Here is a 21152-nt window from a genome sequence, read left to right on the forward strand (position 1 = left end):
TCTATGGCACATCGCCATACACACACACACACACACACACGCACGCACACACGCACACAAGCATGCACGCACACAAAATTTGTTGTTCTGCCTCTATTATTTAAGTCTTTATTTTTGGTTAGTGCAATCTAGGTACCCCAGTGAAAAACTGTGAGTCATATACTTTTTTTCCTGCCTTAATTTCCACATTCTGTAATTCACCAAAATATGTTAATTCTATCTCCCAGCTCGCCTTCTTGCTTCTACCTTCCTCTCTAGCCCATGACCTTTACCCTAGACTAGGCCCTTACTAATTTTCACCTGGTGTATGGTACTCCTCTGATAGCTGATATCCCAGTCTCTGCTCTGGTCAGTTGTCATCTACTGTTGGTGCTACCACCAGTTATTTGTCTGCATCATGCTTCTCAGTATTTCGGTACCTAGGTCACCCAGCCGTCATTGACTCCCAGTCATGAAAGATGCTCAGATTCCTTGCCTGGCACACAGTGCGTTTTGCCACTTGGTTTCCGTTGCTCTGCTTGGCCCAACTTCTGCTGCCTTCGCCCTTAAATTTAAGGCTTCTCCAGTATAAAAATTCTTATTTTCCTCAAAAGATCTTGCTGCAGAATGCCTCTATGCTTTTTATTCCTGTTCTTTTGTTTTCCTGAAATGTATTTTACTCTCCCTTTATCCCTCACTCAGCTCATAGTCAAAACAAATTGTGAGTCCCTTGACTCTGTCCTGTGCTCTCCACCTTCCCCGATAGAGTTCAAAACTTACTTTCTTTTGCTTTTCCTCCCTTTGCATATGTTTCCCTTATTGCTTTTACCTGATTATATTTTATTGTTTATCCTATCTCTCTCCAGTAGTTTGAGCTGTTTGAGGGCAGGGTTTTAGGTTCATTCATTTTTGTATCCCCAGCACTTAGCAAAATGCCTGACACGTTGTTAACTCTTCGTAAATGTCAATTAAAAAACATGCAGTTGGACTGAGTTAGTAGTATGGCTTTAGGTATGGGCTTATAGAGGAAATTATGACTCCAAAAACCTAAGTTCATTAGTGTCCTTGATTCAAAAATGTAAGATTTGGTTACTTGGTGACATTTAGCACTGACTGCATTAGAAGAAGCTGGAAAAAATAAAATGCCTGCCAACTTAGAGTATTCAATAGCAAGTAATTAAATGTTTTTCTGAAGCCAGTCTTAAGGTATTTACATTGCACTTTAAAAATATCTTGCAGTTCCAGCTTTATACAGTTACCAAGTTTTTAAAAGTTATTTGTTTCAACTTGAAATATTTTTCCATAGAAATAATATTACATACAGTGTTTCAGTATTTCTGTATAAAATGTAGTCTGGAGCCAGAAGCCACTTAATAATTGAAAGGAAAAATTAATGTAAACCATGAGGTTTACATTACAATGGGTAAGGAAAACTAAAGAATACATTAGTAGCAAAAACTACAATGGGTAAGGAAAACTAAAGAATACATTAGTAGCAAATACAGGAAGCACAGCACCCAAAAGAATAACAAATCTGGAAGAGGGTCCCTCTCCCTTCATCCCCTCGGCTAGAATCTGCTGATGGCAGAGAAGTTGACCGAAGTGCCAGGCTGATGAGGCTCACGGGGAATCCGCTTTCCGGGGTGCTGGTGGGAAGTCCATCTACAGGAAGGTGCCGCACTGCAGAACTCACTGAGAATCTGCCAGTGGGGGTGCTGCAGTATGAAGCCACCATCAGGGGGCTGGAGGGAAGCAGCCCATGGGTTGGTGCCATGTGCCTCCAGGTAAGAAGAGAACCAGGAAGAAGACTCCTTCCTCCTCCCATGTCCTTCCATTGCCCTTTAAGATTGTCCCAGCTGGCATAAGTAGGGCAATGGGGCGGTAATGCTGAAAAGTAGTAGATCGACAGCTAGCAGAGTTCACCCGTTTGACTGCTTGAGCTTTCATATGTTCCCAATTAAGATTAAAAAAAAATTAGAATAAAAATGTATCATTTATCTTGAATTTTAGTGCCCAACGAGAATAGTGCAGTTAGATGAAAATAAGGAGATGAAGACACCCCTTAGTGCTCTGAAGTAGTTAATGGCATTCTCCGACCAAAAATACTGTTAAATATTTTAATTTCATTTTCTTCAATCTAGATATATTAAACGCACGATTCTTATGTCTGTAACTTAAGAATTAGTTGTGGCTCAGAAAAATAGAAAATGAGACAGTCTTTCCCGTATAACTGAGCCAGAGTTGGTAAAGAGAGAGGATGTGTGTGTTATTCACATTTCCCCGGTTTGCTACATTATTCAGTCATCCAAAATATTTGAGAATCAGGATTCCTCCATCCATTGAGCAAAGGTAGGAAAAAGAACTTTGTGTGTGAATGACCCTAAAAGGGAAGATACAAACTGGTAAGGAAAAGGTTTGGGGTCACACGAGAGGCCAGCTCATGTGGAACGCACTTGTTGCTTGCACACATGCAGGCAGACGTGGTAGTAGCATGGCCCAAATAGTGGGTCATAACTTGAGATACCTCCATATTATGAATCAGTTCTTAGGGTAAATGTTGACATGAATTTTTGTTCCATAGCTTAATAACAGGTATAACTTATGGAGGCCGCAATAAATAGTCCTGCAGACTCTTCCAGAAGAATTGTCATTATAGGAAGAAAAAAGCAGGACTAAAAAAAATTCTCATATGACCCATAGAGGATTCTTAGGACTGTTGATGACAGAATAGGTGTTAATGAATGTTTAGTGATATTTGTTTATATTTGGGTCTGTAACTTAGAAGAGAGGAAAGATTTATGACTGTCTGATGTCTCTTACATAATATGACCTTATTACTCATCTCTTCCTACCCATTTCACCAGCATCTCTCTCTGTGGTTATCATTGTTTATATATATGTATATATATATATATTTTTTTTTTACCTGATATTAGCAGACAACTAGAAGTTTCTTAAAGATTTAGCTTTTCTATCATCAATTTTTCTAGCTATGAGGAATGTATGAGAAGTTGGAGGATTGAAATTAGGGATGGGGTGTACCCTAACCTTGCAGGTGTGAATCAGTTGTGATTGACAGTTACACATGATATTGACTTGAATACTGGACTTACCACACAGATGAGGCCTTCAGATCTTCACTCAAATAACAGGGGACCTTATCCCTGCCGAAGAACTAGCCAGAACTCCCAAGTACAGATAGGGAATTTGGGTTCATATCTACAATTTCTTCTTAAGCAGCTCTTCAAATGATTCACTTGGCAATGATGTCCATGACACTCAGTGGGGGGCATGTAGGTCAAGGTTGGATCATCTTACAGGTTCCTCAGCACTCATTACCATCCTAAACATTTCAACGTTTTAGAAAGATTTAGGGCCCCCATTAAATCATTAGTTACTGTATATTATAAAACATTTGACTCACTGTAGACTACTTGTTGTAACTCTGGCTGGATTGCAAAAAGCAAGTGGTGTTAGTGTCCCTGCTTAATATAAATGGATTTTTCTGATTTTGTCTTTTGCGTTTTTTTTCCCCCCCAGGTTTTTCTGAAGAGTGATCGAGTGGCTAGAATGGTTCAGAGTGGAGGGTGTTCTGCTAATGACTTCAGAGAGGTGTTTAAGAAGAACATAGAAAAACGTGTGCGGAGTTTGCCAGAAATCGATGGCTTGAGCAAAGAGACAGTGCTGAGCTCATGGATAGCCAAATATGATGCCATTTACAGGGGTGAAGAAGACTTGTGCAAACAGCCAAATAGAATGGCCCTAAGTGCTGTGTCTGAACTTATTCTGAGCAAGGAACAGCTGTATGAAATGTTCCAGCAGATTCTGGGTATTAAAAAGCTGGAACACCAACTCCTGTATAATGCATGTCAGGTAAGTAAGTGGTCCATGTTACTTCCCATTCCCCTGCTTGACTCAGAATGCACATCAAGTGTCTATAAGCCTGGGAAGATGTACTTTACTTTCTGTAATCACTTTGGTTGAAAAGTTGAGTGAAAGTGATCTTAATAAATCAGATAGTAATATTTGAAAGTTTTCAGTCCATTTTACGCGGTAAATGTTCCCATGTGCCCTATTTTAGGACATCAGATTTGTGCTAGTTAGGTGTATATGGGACATGCCCCAAATAGTAAAATAGAAATCATGTATTATCTGAAGAATCTTAGAAATTCATAATAAGCAGGTATTCCTCAGTGTAAAATAATTTTTCATAAAGGTATGATGCTGGTCTTCTGAATTTTATGTAACTGCAATTTCAGACTTTTTTCTTTTACCTGGCCAGATAGAAATTAATTGAAAATGATTGCTAAACTACATAATTTAAAGAGATGACTGTGAATAATATATTTTCTTTTCCCTTCTTATTCAGATGATACATACAGAAAAACTGAATAAAATGTTTGTTCCATGTCTTTCATCTTTAGACCCTATGATGTGTCTAATAATGTATTCCTTCCACATTTGCATTTTATTTGCTTATTTTAGAGGTATAAATTATTTAACTATGCCCTAATATACAATTTAAATTGACAAAATTCTGGCATTTAAAAGTTCATCAGTTCATTAAGAGTTACACTCTATAATGTGCATATGTTTACATTTATTTTTAATCTTTTTGCAGACCTACCTCTCTTAATTTCAGTATTCCATCCATGTCATTTATTTTGCATTACTAATTTGTGGATCATTTAAGATGAATAAATTAATAGAATTAATTAATAGTAAAGTATTGTGGCACCTTAACCCTGTGAACAATTTGGCATTCACTGTAATCGTTTTTACTGTGTTATTAAACCAGCTGGTGGTTTGATAATAGTGGAGGATGACTGTAAAACCAAAATCTTCTATTTTAAAAGACCAGTGCAACTGGGACTTTGTATTTTTAATGAAACAATAGCTAACTTGTACAGTTAAATATTTATGAACATAATTTAGTAGTAAAATTTAGATTCAACTGTTCAGGTGATATTTATTAAATATTTATTCATGTCAAAACCTTGCTAGGTGTTGGGGAAATCAACTTGAGCAAAATAAAATATTCTCCATATGCTGAAGCGTAATAGAGCAGATAGACCTCTAAAATAAGTTATCACAAATGCATTAGAGTTTATATTAGATGTTACAGGCTCAAAATAAATACTTATGGACTTTTGATTTTGTTTATTAACTCAAAATGTTTTAAAATTAATCCTTTGCTTGATTTATAAGATCACTTCTACAACAAGGGTGTGGATCCTCTGATTTTTGTTCTCTATGACTTGAAACATCTAATTCAAATCTTCCAAAAGAAATCTTCTGACAGAAATCTGTTTATGTAATAGATTTATTTTTCCATTTAGGTCTGTCGGTATTTGCCTCATGTATTTTGATGCTCTGTTAGGTTCGTACACATTTAGAATACGTCTTTTTGTAGAATTAACTCTTTTATCATTATATAAAGACCTTTTTTCTGAACTCCACTTTGTCTTACGCGGAGATAGCTACTCCAGCTTTCTTTTGATTAGGCTTAACAGGATGTGTCTTTCTCCATCTTTTTACATTTAACTTGATTCTTTAAAGTGGGTTTCTTGTAGACAGCAAATAATTACGTCTTGTTTTATTTTTTTAATATAGTCTGACAATCTCTGCCTTTTAATGGATGTGTTCAGACGGTTCACGTGTAAAGTGATATCCTTGGGTTAAGTTCTGCAGTCTCCGCGTTGCCGCCTCCTCGCATTTGTTGTCTTCCCCTTCCCCTTTTTCTGACTTCTCTGATTTTCATTGAATATCATATATGACTTTATTTTATATCCTCTTTTGATGTACTACTTATACTTGTTTTTTAAAAAACTTGTTTAGCGGTTGCCCTAAAGTTTAAAATATACATTTTTAAATAATCTAAATCCACTTTTGAATAACCCTATAAAGCTTTACGTGTAATGCAACTGTCCCATAATAGAGGACTGTGAATTCTTTCCTCCCATCCCTTGTGACATTTCTGTGATTTGTTTCACTGACATTTCTGTCTTTGATTTCACTGATTATGTGCAATAAAATTTTAGATTAAGAAAAGGAAAATAAGAAAGATAAAAGATTATATTTTACTTTTATTTGTTCATTTACACTTTTCTTTATGTAGATCCCAGTTTCTGACCTATATAATTTTCCTTATATGTGAAAAACTTCTTTTAACATTTCTGGCAAGGCAGGACTACTGGTGATGAATTTTCTCACTTTTTGTTTGTCCGAGAAAGTCTTTGTTTCTCCTTCATGTTTTACTGGATATGGAATTATCAATTAGCTGTTTTCTCTTTCAACGCTCTAAAGCTTTCACTCCATTCTCTTCCTTCTTGCGTGGTTTGGGTTGAGAAGTCTGACGTAGCTTTTCTTGATTCTCTACAGGTAAGGTATTTTGTCCTCTGGCTTCCTTCAACATTTTCTTCTTGTCTTAGTTTTCTGCCATTTGAATGGTTTAGGTTTTTTTTTTTTTTTTTTTTGATATCTCTCTTGCTTGGTGTTTTCTAAGCTTCCTGGATCAGTGGGTTGGTGTCTGTCATTAATTTTGGAAAATTCTTAGCCATTATTAGTTCGAATATTTCTTTTGTCCCATTCTCCCTTCTCCTTCTGGTATTGTACTTATATTTATGTTACCCCTTTTTGATATTGTCCCATAATTCTGGGATGTTCTGTTTTGTCTTTGACTTTTTTCTCTTTGCATTTCAGAATGAGAAATTTCTGTTGACCCTTTTTCAAGTTCCCTGGCTCTCTCCTTAGAATCGTCAAGGTCGTGGATAAGACCATTATAAGGCATCGTTCATTTCTGTTAGTGTTTTTCATTTCCAGCACTTCCTTTTGATTCTGTCTGCTTACATTACCCATCTGTTTTTGCATGTTTTCAACTTTTTCCATTAGAGTTCTTAACATATTAATAATAGTTATTTAAATTCCTTTTTTGAGAACTACAACATCTGTGTTACATTTAAATCTGGTTTGGGTGCTTGTTTTTCTGTTTCTTTTTTTTTTTTTTCTTCTTGCCATTTCGCATGCTTTGTAATTTTTTGTTGAAAGCCAGACATGTATCAGGTAACAAGAACTGAAGTTTTTTCGCCTTTAATGTGAGGATTTATGTTAATCTGCCTGGGATTTGTTTAATGTTTGTCGTAGCCATAGGTACTAGCAGTTTCACATTCTTCTCACATCCTTGTCTTTGTCTCCTCTCTTGACTTTGGGTTTCCCTGAGTGTTTCTCCTAGAGAGTCTGTCTTGCAGCTCTTTTAGGTGTGATCCACTGTTGTACTAGAGCTGTGTGGGTGTTATGGGAAGGTGCTGGGGAAGAGGGTGTGCTCTATAATCTGATTAACAATCAGTCTTTTAGTCGGCCTGTGTCTTGGGAGTGTAACCATCACAGGTATTTCTGTCCCTTGTCTTGGAATATCACTTCCTTTCCCACCCATGACCCTTATTCCTTCCCCCAGCTAAAGCATTCCCAGTCTGTTTCCTTGAAGTCTTGTTGCCTGTTCAGTCTGTTTTTATGTTTTGTTTTGTCCTTTTTTTTTTTTCTTTTTTCTTTTTGCTCATGAAGGAGATAGGGCTGCCACGGACTGCAGAGGGCAGCCTTCTTTTCCTCTAGCTAGGATGTTTTCAGTGTTTCCTTCTGTCAAAGTCTGTCCCCCTTTGTTAGGGAAAGGAATTTGGGAGGTTTAACACTGGCTTTCCTTTCCCTCTTCCTGCAAGGTCCACGTGGGGATCTTTCTTGGATCCTTACGGTAAAAACTTTATGGGGTTACTGGACAGAAAGCCCAGTAAAGTGTGGGAGCCCCCTTATGATTGCAGCCCCAGGATATTCTCCCTCTCTGCACTCAGCTTTTAGTAATTAGTCCAAATTACAAGTCAAGTAAGCAGTCCTCCTCTTTATGGCCCCACTGACTTCTGCTGTAAGCGCTTTACCGTTCTGGTTTTGCCTGTTTCTCCACATTTGGGGGTTAGTTATTTAACCTGCAATTCAGTTCTCTGTAAAGTCCAAGAAAAGGCATTGATTTTTCAGTTTGTCCAGCTTTTTATTTTCAGGACAGGACTGCCAGCTCTTTATATGGCTTAGCCGAAATGGCAGTTCCTTTCTTTGGTTTTGAGATTTGAAAGAAAAGTGTAAGAATTATTTTTTGATTGACTTAAAAACATAATACATCACAAAAAAGACTTCTATAAATAAAAGAAGAGCTTTCCTTTGGAACGACAATCATTTTTACAAAATGAATGAAATTATGAAAATGGATCATTAAGAAAATAGCTGAGATTCTGTTTTTTTTTTTTTTTTTCTCAAGGGCATATGTGTTTTAATTTGTTCTTTTGTTGTCTTTCAACAGAGGTTAAAAAAATAAAGATGATAGAAATGGCAGAAAATAGCCTGCCCTTTATAGGAAAGTAATAGTCTGAGAAGTTGGGATAGTAGAGCAGGGCTTGGGGTTGCTGAGAGAGAATCTAAAGCTAGCTGAGCAGCTGGCATCTGACTCCAAAAACAAAATTTAACACCACTTTCCCTGTGTCTCAGAAAAGGCTTTGACTCTTGCTAACTGTAATATTCATCTGTATTTGTTTATTCTTATCTGGTCCCATGATTTTGCCAAGAGTGATTCCCTAGGAAATCTCAAGGATGCGTTTCTTGCTTTAGAGTCAGAAGTTTAGGGTAAAGAGCTGTTTTGCTAAGATGTGCAAGTTGGCACTGGCCAGACTGTTGGGAGTGTCTGGGGATTTGAGAAGGAATCAACATGAGTGAGAAGGGAGCAGAGCCAGCACTGCCACCTGATGCTGACATGAGCCTCATGTGGTTGTACTCTATCTCAGAACTATAGGATTAGCATCTGGAATGGAAAACAGGAAACTGTCTTCTGAAGATGCATAGGTGTTTACATTACTTTTGATCAAGCCAAGAACTTACAAATTATCAAAACTAAGACATAAAGGAAGAAGTCCTAAAACATTAAAATAGAAGAAATCAATTAAATTATGAAATCAAGGATAATTGAAAGAAAAGCTATTATTTACATGTTACTAGAAAAAGATGAAAAAGAATAAATAAAAACAACACAAATATGTCATAGATTAGCTACTGTGCTATTAAAGCTACTCATCATACTTTGGACTCTGGTTTGAGAATAATGTGTGTGTATTGGTGCACATTCATTGAACAAAATATTAAGTAAAAAAGCTCAAAGTGTGAATTCTAAAATGAGCAATGTAACAGTACAAGGATCTGAAATTGTCAGCCATAATTTACTTAAATCAGAATATTGGAGGTAAAGTAACGAGTGAAAGAAGAACAGTCTGTTAGTGGAAAGTTTAATTTCAGAATAATTTTAAGGAAATGCAGTGAAGTTCAAGTACATATAATTATACTTTTAGAGAACCAAAGTTATTTGATATTAAAGCTATGCTTTTATTGTCTTAAGTTAATACAAAATTTTATTTCATATATTTTTTTAATGACAATACTGTTACTTCAGTGGTACTAGTAATAAATCAGCTGCATTTCCTTAAACAAAATTAAGTATTTTTTAAAGATTATTTTAAAATATGACAAAGGATAATACAGTACATTCAAATCAATTAATTTTTCAAAATCATTTAGGGAATCTAGATAATTAGAAATTATGTGCCAAACACTGTGTGGAATAATAGGAACACAGAGATAAGACCTAGTTATTTGCTATATTTATTTAAAAAAAAGAAAAGAAAAGTGACTCTTATAAATGCCACAGTTTGTGGTGAGTCCCCGGCTCTGCCTTCTTGAGGCTGCGGAGAAGGCAGTATAGGGAAGACTGTATCATCTACAGAGGAAGAAGTTCACCAGTATTCTGGGCAGAGAGACAAGCATGTGCACAGTACGGGGGCGCGAAATAGCATGGCATTTGGGGAGCTGGAAGTTTTTGTTAGTGCTGGAGTCTAAGTGAGATGGGGCTGTAGTTTGAGATGACATTAGCAGATGTAAGGGGGTTACAGATTGCCAATTTTAAGTGACCAGAGTGGAAAATACAGTACCATGTCTACTGTAGTTCTCCTTCTTTTACTTCTGTATTTGTTTTTAAAGAGAATTAAGTAACTGAATTTTACAGCAATCTAAATTCCCATCTTTCTGCTAAACGCAACCTTCATTAATCTTTTATAATCTTATTCCATTAGCTGAAGAAAGTGACTCACCCACATTTACCTGAGTCAAAGCAAAGTTAACTGAAACCTTCCTCTCTAAATATCTCCAAATGCCTTATATGCTGAAAGAATTGTATTAAGTAATACTACAGAACTGCTACATCTTGAGAGATATGCAGGAATATTGATTTACAAATGGTTAAAAAGTAGTATGCAGGTTTTTGACTACCTTTCTCTAGAAATTTTAGCTTTGAGATTAGGCATTTTGGGTTTAAGGCTTTTAAAGAAATCACCAAATATAGGCAGTGGCTGTGTTTCTCACCCCTCTCAACTGTGAGTCTTTCCCTGGAAGTCCAGGAACAGGAGGCACGCTGTTCTGAAGACCCCCACGCAAGGTGCCTGAGGGGGGAGAAACGGGGAAGGCTCCAAGGAAATTGGCATCTGCCTTTCACTACTGCCATCTTTTTTCTCAACTAGCAGCATGTGATTGATAATACATTCTGTTTAACATAATTTGTCTACTTTGGCAGAAATAAAAAAAGCATGTTCTCCAGAGACAATTACATATGATAACAAAAATCACTTTCAAAGTAGGAAAATAAAGCTGTGGAGATGACAGTTAATGAGGTATATTTTTCCTGTGTATAATTTTAAATCTGAAAATGCTTGAAGAAAATATGCAAGTAAATGCCATTACATGGCCAGTTTTTATGTTTTCGGATCCATCAACGAGAAACTTAAGACCTTAAGAATAATTAGATTCTATATCTGATTTTGGAAGTTCTGGAATTAATAATTGAAATGACTATTAGAATATTTATATACATGTTCACGTTTCAAAATAAATGCATCATGAGATAAATTAGATGAATCTGATTTATTCAAATGAATTGGAATATCTGATTAGCATATCAGATATTCTTTCTATCTTTACCGAGAAAGAAGTTTAGGTGTTATCCCAACTTTTCCACTTTTTTAGATGATAAGAGAACACACATCTACAGAGAATCAGGTATCTTTGTAGTAGTGAAAGTGGGAGTGAAAAGTAATTTTATTTTATCATCTATTCTTGACTGTCAATGAATAAAAAAGATGAAATGAATATACTGTTTCAAGTATACGTGATTATATCTGTCATGATTATTAATCACTGTCAAATCATTGTTAAAATATTCTATCAAAATTAAAATGGGATGTAAACGTAATATATATTTCATTCATTCAAAAATGTTTATTGAATACCTTCTGAAATATCAGTTACTGGGCTAAGCCATGAAAATGCAAAAATGACAAGATTTGTTTTTTTTCCCTCAAGGTATTTGCATGTGGTCAGGAGACAAATACGTAAACAAAATGTAACAGTCTAGTTAATCAGTATGTTAGGGGTGTGTATGTGCCATAGTGCGAAGGGTGTGTATGTGCCATACTGCTTGGATGGCAGTATCTTAATTTGGTATAAAATAGTTTGCATGAATTTCTTTCGTGCTCTACCCTGGCTACACATCAGAATGACCAGCGGAGCTTTAGAAACCACTGGATGCCTGGGCCCCACCTCAGACTAAGAAATGATTCGTGGAGGTGGGTCCAATGTCTGTTTTTTAAAAAACCTCTTATATTATGCTGATGCAGGTGCCCAGGGAGCTTGAGGACCTCTGGCCTGACAGTTCACCCAAGGACTTAATGCTATGGTCACATCCAGCGGGTGTGGGGAGGCTGGGAAACAGTCCAGCCGTGTGCCAAGAAGAGGTGATTGGCAGTGTGGAAAACCCGATTCTCTGTTGGCATTTTAACGAAAGTTTAAATGAAGGGTCTAAGGAGACAGAAATTCCTGAATTTTTGAAGATGAATAGAAATTTAAAAGAGAGGAGGAAAATAACGTTTACAAAGGCACAAGGAGAGTGGAAAGGCTTAGATTATGTTAGGAAGGTATGTCGTGAGTATTGCTGGAGTAGGCTGAAAGTTAGAAAAGTATTTGAATATTAATGGCCTTTTATGTTAGCTGGAAGAGCTTGGAGTTTATCTCATCCTGGGAAACATAGTCGAGCTATAAGCACAGAGGTGATGGGAACAAATTTGGGTTCTGGAAATATCCTTCTCTATGGTCTTAAAAATTGATTGCATATGGTCTGTATCCTGCCTTGCCCCACCTGTGGGCCTGGCCTAGCATAACTGAAACAGAAGTGGACCAGGACCTGCATGTAATCTTTCCCATAATCTCTAGGCTCCACTCCTTGCACTGCTGTGTTCCTGTTTTTATCTCTGTTGCCTATAAAGTTTCTAGTCTACTGGATTTCACCTAGGAATCTGTTTTCACATCTTCTTGAGTCCACGCCTGTTTTGTGCTTCAGAATTCCACTCTGCTCCTACACTTGGGACCTTTTGACTTAAGTTACAGTACTGGACCACCTGCTTGAAAAGGGACAAGATATAAGTCCAGGGCTTCAAGGAAAAACTGAGAATCAGCTTGGGTCTGTAGCTTAAGACATACCATTTTCTAGAACTATAAGTAAAACCCACATATTGCTCTCCTCTCTCTTATAGAAAAAATTGTATGCTTTGATGCCTCTCTTTCCAATTACAATGTCACTGATGCAGCATTTTTATTAATCGTGGTTTGATGAGGCATCTCTGATTAGAGTGTTTTTTAAGCATAGTACCTACTCTGGTCAGGCACTTTCGTAGGTTCTCAGTGTATAGTGTTTCTTCTTATGGAGAACATTTGGGAAAGGTTTACGGGAAAAGTTGAGTTCTGTCTTGTACAATGAAATATTAGATGTCTATGTGGAAATGACAGGTGGTGGTTGGATATACATGTCTGAAATTCCAGTGAGAAGTCGAAGTCAGAGATACAGATTTGGGAATCATTTAGATAAAGTTAGTATTTTAAGTCATGGGACATTATGAGATCATTTCAGGATAGTATGGAGATCAAGAATAAAAGGACTCAGGATAAGGGCCAAGGATTTAGAGACTGTACAAAGGGAAAAGAGACAGTAGGAGGAAAACCAGAGAGTGTGGTGTCAGGGAGGTCAGGAGGAGGCATTTCAAGGAGAAGAGCATTTATCTGTGCTACATGCTGCTCAGAGGTCAGGAAGAGAGGATGAAGTGACCCCTGAATTTGTCAAGGTGAAAGACACTGTGGAATGGTTGGGAGCAAACCTGATTGGAATGGGTTAAGAGAAGAACCAAGAAGATAAGAAAATAGAGTTAAAAAGAAAATTTTTAGGGAATTTATCCTGTAACAAAGAACATTATTTAAATTCCTTCTATGTAGTACATTGAATAATTTTATTAAAAATTTATTGGGCGCTTAGTATGTACCAGTCTCACAGCATTGGCCTTTGTTCTTTTTAAAAATATATATATATTTTTTCAATTACAGTTGACATACAATATTATATTAGTTTCAGGTGTACAACATACTGATTAGACATTTATATAACGTATGAAGTGATCACCCCAATAAATCCAATACCATACACAGTTGTTATATTATTGACTATATTCCCTACACTGTACTTTACATCCCCATGATTATTTTGTAACTACCAGTTTTTACTTCTTAATCTCTTTCTCTTTTTCACCCATTTCCCAGCTCCCATCCCATCTGTTAACCTTCAAAATGTTCTCTATGACTTTGTTTTGTTTGTTTATTTTGTTTCTTATATGACACATATAAGTGAAATCATATGGTATTTGTCTTTATTTCACTTATAATACTCTGTAAGTCCATCTATGTTACTGCAGATGGCAAGATTTCATGGTTTTTTTTTTTTAATGACTGAATAGTACTGTATATATGTACCACTTCTTCTTTATCCAGTCATCTATTAATGGACACTTAGGTTGCTTCCATGTCTTGGTTATTGTAAATAACACTTCAATGAACATGTGAATTTCACATGTTCCTTCCAATTAGTGTTTTGAGTTTCTTTAAATAAATACCCAGAAGTGGGATTACTGGGTCGTTCTTTATCTCTTGTTATAGCCTTTGTTTTAAAGTCTGTTTTGTCTGGTATAAGTATAGCTACCTCAGCTTTTTTTTTTTTTCCCATTTCCATTTGCATGAAATATCTCTTTCCATCCCTTTACTTTCAGTCTGTGTGGGTCTTTTGATCTGAAGTGAGTCTCTTATAAGCAGCAGATGTAAGGGTTTTGTTTTCTTATCCATTCAGCCACCCCCCTGTGTTTTAATTAGATCATTTAATTCATTTACATTTAAAGTAATTATTGATAGATAGTTATTGCCATTTGGTTATTCATATATATATTTTTTTATTATGGTGACATTGGTTAATGAAATCCAGTAAGTTTCAGGTGTGTTTTCATTTTTTTTTTAAAGCTGTCTCTCTAAGATTTGTAATGTTGGTTTGGTAGTGATGAATTCCTTTAGCCTTCTCTTGTCTGGGAAGCTTTTTATCTGTCATTCAATTCTAAATGACAGCTTTGCTAGGTAGAGTCATCTTGGTTGTAGATCCTTGCTTTTCATCACTTGAATATTTCCTGTTAATCCCTCTGGCTTACAAAGTTTCTCTTGAGAAATCAGCTGACAGTCTTATGGGGCTCCTTTATAAGTAACATTGCTTTTCTCTCTCTGCTTTTAAGATTCTCTCCTTGTCTTTAGCCTTTGGCATTTAAATTATGATGTGCTTTGGTGTGGGCCTTTTAGGGTTCATCTTGTTTGGGACTCTGTGCTTTATGTCTATTTTGTTCCCCACGTTAGAGAAGTTTTCTGTCATTTCTTCAAATAGGTTTTCATTTCCTTGCTCTTCATCTTCTCTTTCTGGCACCCATATGATGCAAATGTTATGCTTGATGTTGTCCCAGAGGCCCCTTAAACTATCCTCATTTTTTTCTTTTTTTCTTTTTTTTCTTTTTTGGATTCTTTTTCTTGTTGCTGTTCTGATTGAGTGTTTTATGCTACTTTGTCTTCCAAATCGCTGATTCGATCCTCTGCTTCATGTAATGTACTCTTGATTCCTGCTAATGTGTTCTTTATTTCAGTTATTGTATTCTTCATTTCTGGTTGGTTCTTTTTTATGTTTTCTATCTCCATTTTTATGTTTTCTGTCTTTTGAAGTTATCATTGAGATTATTGAGCATCCATCCTTATAACCAGTGTTTTGAACTCCGCATCTGGTACATCGCTTATCTCCATTTTGTTTCGTTCTTTTTTTGGAGCTGTGTTCTGTTCTTTTATTTGGGACATGTTTCTTTGTCTCCCCATTTTGGCTGCCTCTCTGTTTATTTCTATGTATTAGGTAGATCTTCTACAACTCCCAGTCTTGGCCAGTTGGCCTTTGTAGTAGTTGTCCTGTGAAGCCCTGTGGCTCAGTTTCCCTGGTCACCTGAGCCAGGTGCTCCAGGTGTGTCTCTTGTGTGGGTTGTGCATGCCCTCCTGTTGTAGTTGAGCCTTGGTTGCAGTTGGCGCATTAGTGGGAGGAATTGATCTTTGGGCTGATTGGTTGTGAGGACTAGCCATGAGTACAGTGGAGGAGCTGTTGTGCAGGGGCTGACCTTATGGAGCAGGATTCACTCTAGTGGGCTCCGATGACTGCTGAGTCTGCCCTTCGGGTGTTTTGTTTGTGGAGGTGGTTGGATAAATGCTTTGGTGTATTCTGAAGCTGGTCACCAGGTGTGTTGGTTCTCGGGCCTCTTGGGAGTGGCTCTGGGGCTGCCTGTGCCCTGCCTGGGGCTACTTGGTATGAGCTACAAAGTGATCTGCAGATGATTGCCACTTGGGCTTGGTGGTGGCTTGGAGAGACTAAGCTATGAACTGAGGCTGGCTGCTGCTATCACCAGGCTTGTGGCTTCTTAGCAAGATATACATGCAGAGGCCAGATGCTGCTTTTGGGGTTCATGAACCTTTGAGACAAACCTTTGTATGGAAAAGCCACTGGAAGCTGCTTGGGTGGGCTCTTAAATTGGGTGAAGTGGGGTCTCAGGGAATCACGAGGGCAGGGCAAATGGTGTTAACGAGGTTGATGAAGACTCAGATATGGCACCTGCCTTAATGTGCAGGCTGCGTGGTGGGAGTGCTCAATAAAGGAAAACTGGCTTCCACCAGCACTTCTTTCTGGGAGAAAGCTACCCTTCTACCCCTCGCCCTTGTTAAGCCAGACATTCCAGTTCCCCCTTGTATATCCCTGGTGCTTTTTTAGCTGCTGCCCCAGTGCTAGAACTCAGAGTGAGTCCAACAGTGAATAATTTTGTGCATGGGCCTTTTAAAGATGAATGCTTGGTACTTCCAGTGTCCTCTGTGTCACTCAGCCACAATCTTCTTTGGTTTTCACAGCTAGAAGTTATAGGGACTTCTCTCTGTGGCATTAGAACCCTAGGCTGGGGAGCCTGGAGTGAGGTTCAGAATCCTTGCTTCTCTGGGAGGACTATTGCAGCCATGACAACTCTCCCGATTTTTAACTGCCACACATGAGTGTGGGACCAGGCTGTTCTGTGTATTTGCCCCTCCTACCAGTCTCTGTGTGGCCTCTGTTGTATATCTTTTATTATAGGACATCTGTTCAGCTAGACTTCAAGCAGTTCTCAGTGATGGTTGTTCTGTAGTTTACATGTAATTTTGATGTACCATCCTTTGTTCTTAATTGTTTATTATTGTGGGACTTTCAGAAATGTATGGCCCACAAAACCTAACGCCTATGTCTTCTGGTAGATGGTGAGAAGAACTTCTCTTTTTTATAAAATGCTTTGGAAAAAAACATTTAGAAAAGATCAAGGAAAACGGATTGACATATACTAACAGAAGGGTACCTAGTGATATTTAATCCTTTTAGCTGATTATCAAGGTCATAGTATCCTAAGTCTTCTTTGCTTTAGACTAGAAAAAAATACTTCCTTTTGCTCTGATCACTTTAGATAGAGCAGGGCCAACTGATCTTTATCTTACTGAGATTTTACTTGTGTAACGGACAGTGATTGATTCTAGCTATTTGTTACAAAGTGGTAGAAAGGCCTCTATTATCAGATATTTAAAATTATGTCACTTCTAATTTGCAAAATGTTTTCATGATTCTGATATGAAGGGTTCCAGATGAATAAGGCTTATATCTCATTCTGTGAATCATCATCAGAGGTTTGTGCACTCACTTTGTACATGATATGGTACCAAGAATAATAGTGTTCGGAAAATTCGAATAGGTTTGCTACCATGTTTTCTTTGAGAAATTAGTGCTTTTTGGACTGTTGCATTGAGTTAGATTCACTGAGAAATATTGCAGTGTTAAAAAAAATTCGCTGTGCTTAATTTGAGTATCACTGCCTTTCACCCTTTTCCAATAGATCAGCTCATCTTTCCTCTCTGTATCACTATAGCCCATGGAAAACTGATGGGTCTGAAACTCCTCAAACTCCATAGGTTCAAAATACCAATTTCTTATTTCAATCTGGTTCTCTTTCTATTTATGTATGTTCAGCCTTTCAACTTATAATTATGAGCCTTTCCTTTTCTATTGCCTTCCCAGTGCAAGCAGTTACCTGGTACTGCTACTTCATAATATCGCATTATCTGTCCTCTTGTCATATTTCCCTGGCCATTACCATAGCTCAAGACTCCAGTATCTCTCATATAAAGCATGGCAGTAACCTCTTACCTATTTCTCCCTTCTAACTCTACATATTTTTGTTGCCAGATTAATATTATTGAAGCACCATCTTGTTCTCATCATGACCCAACTTTGAATAAAAACAAAGAAAAAAAGGCTCCTATCTTTGTCAACAGAATGAAGTTTACATACCCCTTGGCCAAGCTTTCAACAGCTATGGTGTTCACAAGCTGGCCCCACCCACCTATCATATTCCTTGGGATATAACAACTCTTTACACACCCCATGTTCCAGGTAAACTGAATCGCTACTTGTTCCTTATCCACACCCTGTATGTATTTTCTTGGATTTTAATTTTATCTCACATTATTTACTTCTCTTGGAACACCTCTTCTCCATCCTTCAAGACTCAAGAGAAATTCTACCTCCTCCACAAAGATTTCCCAGTCATTTTTCTTAAAACTTGAGGGAGGGGGAAAATGAGGAGTTTACAGTTCCCTGTCATACCCAAAGCTTGTCCTATTCTACTTCGTATTATAGATATTTATATATGTCTTTCATTGCATTTTAACAACTTAGCATAGGATAAACATTTAATCTGTGTGCCATTAATGTATAGTAATATTTAAAGTGTTTCTTCTTGTGGGCACTCATAGATAGTGAATGACTGAAAGAATGAAAGTCGAGTATGAGGCACTGTGAAGGAGTGTGAGGTGGTTAAGTTGAACCCAGGAGGCCAAGTGCAGGATTCAAACCCTGGCTCTGCCACTTCTTGACTGTGTGACTCTGACCCTGACTCTGACCCTGAGAGATTGCTTAAACCAATCTGTGTTTCAAATTTTTTGTCACTAAAATGATGAGAAGACTTCTTCCATAGGGTTGCTCTGAGGTCTAAATTCAATTATGTTTATAGAAGATTGCCATTTGCAACAATTTGGATGGATCTCGAGTGTGTCATGCTAAGTGAAGTAGGACAGACAGAAAGGACAAGAACCATATGATTTCACTCATATGTGGGATATAAAACAAAACAACAAATGAACAAACAAATAAAATCATAGATACAGACAACAGAATGGTGGTTACCAGAGGGGAAGAGGGTGGGGGGAGGATGAAAAGGATAAAAGAGATCAAATAAATGGTGACAGAAGATTAGACTTTGGGTGGTGAGCACACAGTGGAGTATACAGATGTATTTAGAGTCGTACATCTGGTATTTATATAATGATATTAACCAGTATTACCACAATAAATTTAATAATTAAAAACTAAGAATCATCACTGTATAATGGACTGATGAAGCTAGAGTTCTAATCTGCTCTGCTGAAGTTCTCTAATATCACTGATTTTGTCTGTTATTTAGTGCTAAACTCTTCATTTCAGCATTATTTCATTATTAATATGAATGTATATTCAACTGTTTTGTTGAGGTGAGTATAATTAGTAAATACTTGCTTGAAAACATTAGCTCATTACTTTTATCCAGAAGATAAAATGTTAATACTATATGAAATACTAAAGATAATTTCATGATGTGTGAAATTTTGCCAAGTTATATCTACCATTTTAGAGAATATGCATGTTCTCCAGGCTGTTGAAGTCCCAAAGTTTTTATATTTGAGGTTAAATTTCTTATATTCTTGCTCTTGAACATTTTGATGTATTATTTAATATAGTTTAGTTCAGTTCACATACGGTAATTTTATATCTAATTAACTCATTCATCTTTTCCCTGCTTCTAAGTATTCAAAAAAAAGAGTGGTTTGGGAAATGCATTTTTAAGAATCTATGAGAATCCATGACAGAACTATTTCTGAGTTAGGGTTTTTTATACATAATTTAGAAGGTAGATATAAGGGAGTTCTTTACAAACCTACCCTCCAGCAGACAGAATGCTACCTGATTCATACTTAAGATCATACAGGCAATGTGTTACTCTTGAGAGTAGGGGAATAAATTTCCTTATGTTATTTTTGTTGTGCAAAATTACAGAATGAGTTTTAGTTGCCTTGTAGTTGTTGGCTAATTCTCAGTGATCAAGGAAATGAAAGGAAGGGTTTTTTGTATTTGTTTTTGAGGGAGATTGCCTCAGAGAAGATGGGTCAATGTGGAGGGAATGTTAGGGTCCAAGAACCCTTTGAACACAGGAATTATTTTTTGCATTAAAATTGAGACAATGTGAATCCCACCTTTAGAGATGGATATGTTTTATTCCTATCATCAGAGTAGGGTACACTAATGGGGAAAATACATTGCAGTTTGAGGTAGAGGTCATATGTATCTGAAAAGTTCAACAATAAAGAGACAACTGTGAAAGCAATTTCAGATAGTACCTGCTTTGTTTCTAAATGATTGTTTAGGTGGGCTTCTCAGAAGATTTGGAGATTGATCTGGACAATGAAGATAGGTAAGAAGTACATCTCAGGCAGGAGAAACATAAACAAAATATATGATGGGGAAATTAACATGTTTGGTAAACAACAACAAAAAACTAATCTGTGTAGGCAGTGGAACTATCCAAGAGGTTAGATTGGTATAAAATATGGGAGGACCTGAGTACTGGGTTTAAGGGGTTTGGATACCATCTCTCATTCATATTCATTTATTTTCATTCATTTATTCCTCCTCTGCTTTCTTTCCCCTTATCTCCCTTTCTCCCTCTGAGATTTTAGCCTGATCGGGGTAGTCAGAATCATATGTAGAAATGGAGCCAGGTTGAAGAGTAGTCGGAAGAGAAGGTCAGTTCAGTTTTTGTTTGAGGTCATTCATGTTATGCCTGAAAGGAAATACTTTGCCTTCAATTGGAGATTTTCAATAACATTGTACTGAAAAATGACTGCAGACACTCTGGCATCTAGAACAGCCAAGGACTAACCATGTGTGCTTGTTGGGCTGAGGGAGTGAGGCGGGGCCAGCACAGAAAACAGAACAGGAATGATGAGAGTCAGTAGGGTAGAGTTATGCTTTATCTTTATGATAAATAATTTGTGATTCAAATGATGGAGAATTAACAGGTATATTGATAAAGTAATTTGCTAATACTGAAAGCTTTTAATCAGTGTTTTGAGACCATGTTGAAAAATCCATGCATAATTGGCATTGTCAAATAAACGGTAGGCCCCTGGAAAATTATAAAGTGTTGGTGGAGTGTTCTTTTGAAATCTGTGTTAGGTTTGCGTTGGTTATTTTTCATGATGAGTTATCTATAAATCACCAGATTTATACATAATATAAATATTATGGACCAGCATATGAATTAATTTTAGGGAAAACACTAAATCTACAAAATCATGAAAATCTTAGTCCACTTATTTTTCTCAGACTAAAGGATAAAGATGGATCTTACAATAAAATAACAGAATATAATATGTCTAAAAAGAGTTATGCCGTAATTGGAATAAGGTCTCAAAGAAAAAAACAAATTGATTTTTTTTCAGTGGGAGATAGAAGGGCTGATTAGAGTTAGTATGTACAAAGGTGTCATTATGAAAAA

The 21152-nt window shown here is 36.9% G+C and overlaps 1 protein-coding gene across 16 annotated transcripts in view; it reads left to right on the forward strand.

The window, feature by feature from the left end:
- The window catches only part of CADPS2 (calcium dependent secretion activator 2), a 477993-nt gene that overhangs the window by 173804 nt on the left and 283037 nt on the right, over positions 1–21152 (forward strand). For all 16 annotated transcript variants that reach the window (XM_039860904.1, XM_039860896.1, XM_039860905.1 and 13 more), the window contains exon 3: positions 3520–3852. In XM_039860904.1, the coding sequence (XP_039716838.1) occupies positions 3520–3852 (333 nt within the window). The remainder of the gene's footprint in view (positions 1–3519; positions 3853–21152) is intronic.

Source organism: Pteropus medius, unplaced genomic scaffold (assembly GCF_902729225.1).
Source record: "Pteropus medius unplaced genomic scaffold, Ma_sr-lr_union100, whole genome shotgun sequence".
Lineage (NCBI taxonomy): Eukaryota > Metazoa > Chordata > Mammalia > Chiroptera > Pteropodidae > Pteropus > Pteropus medius.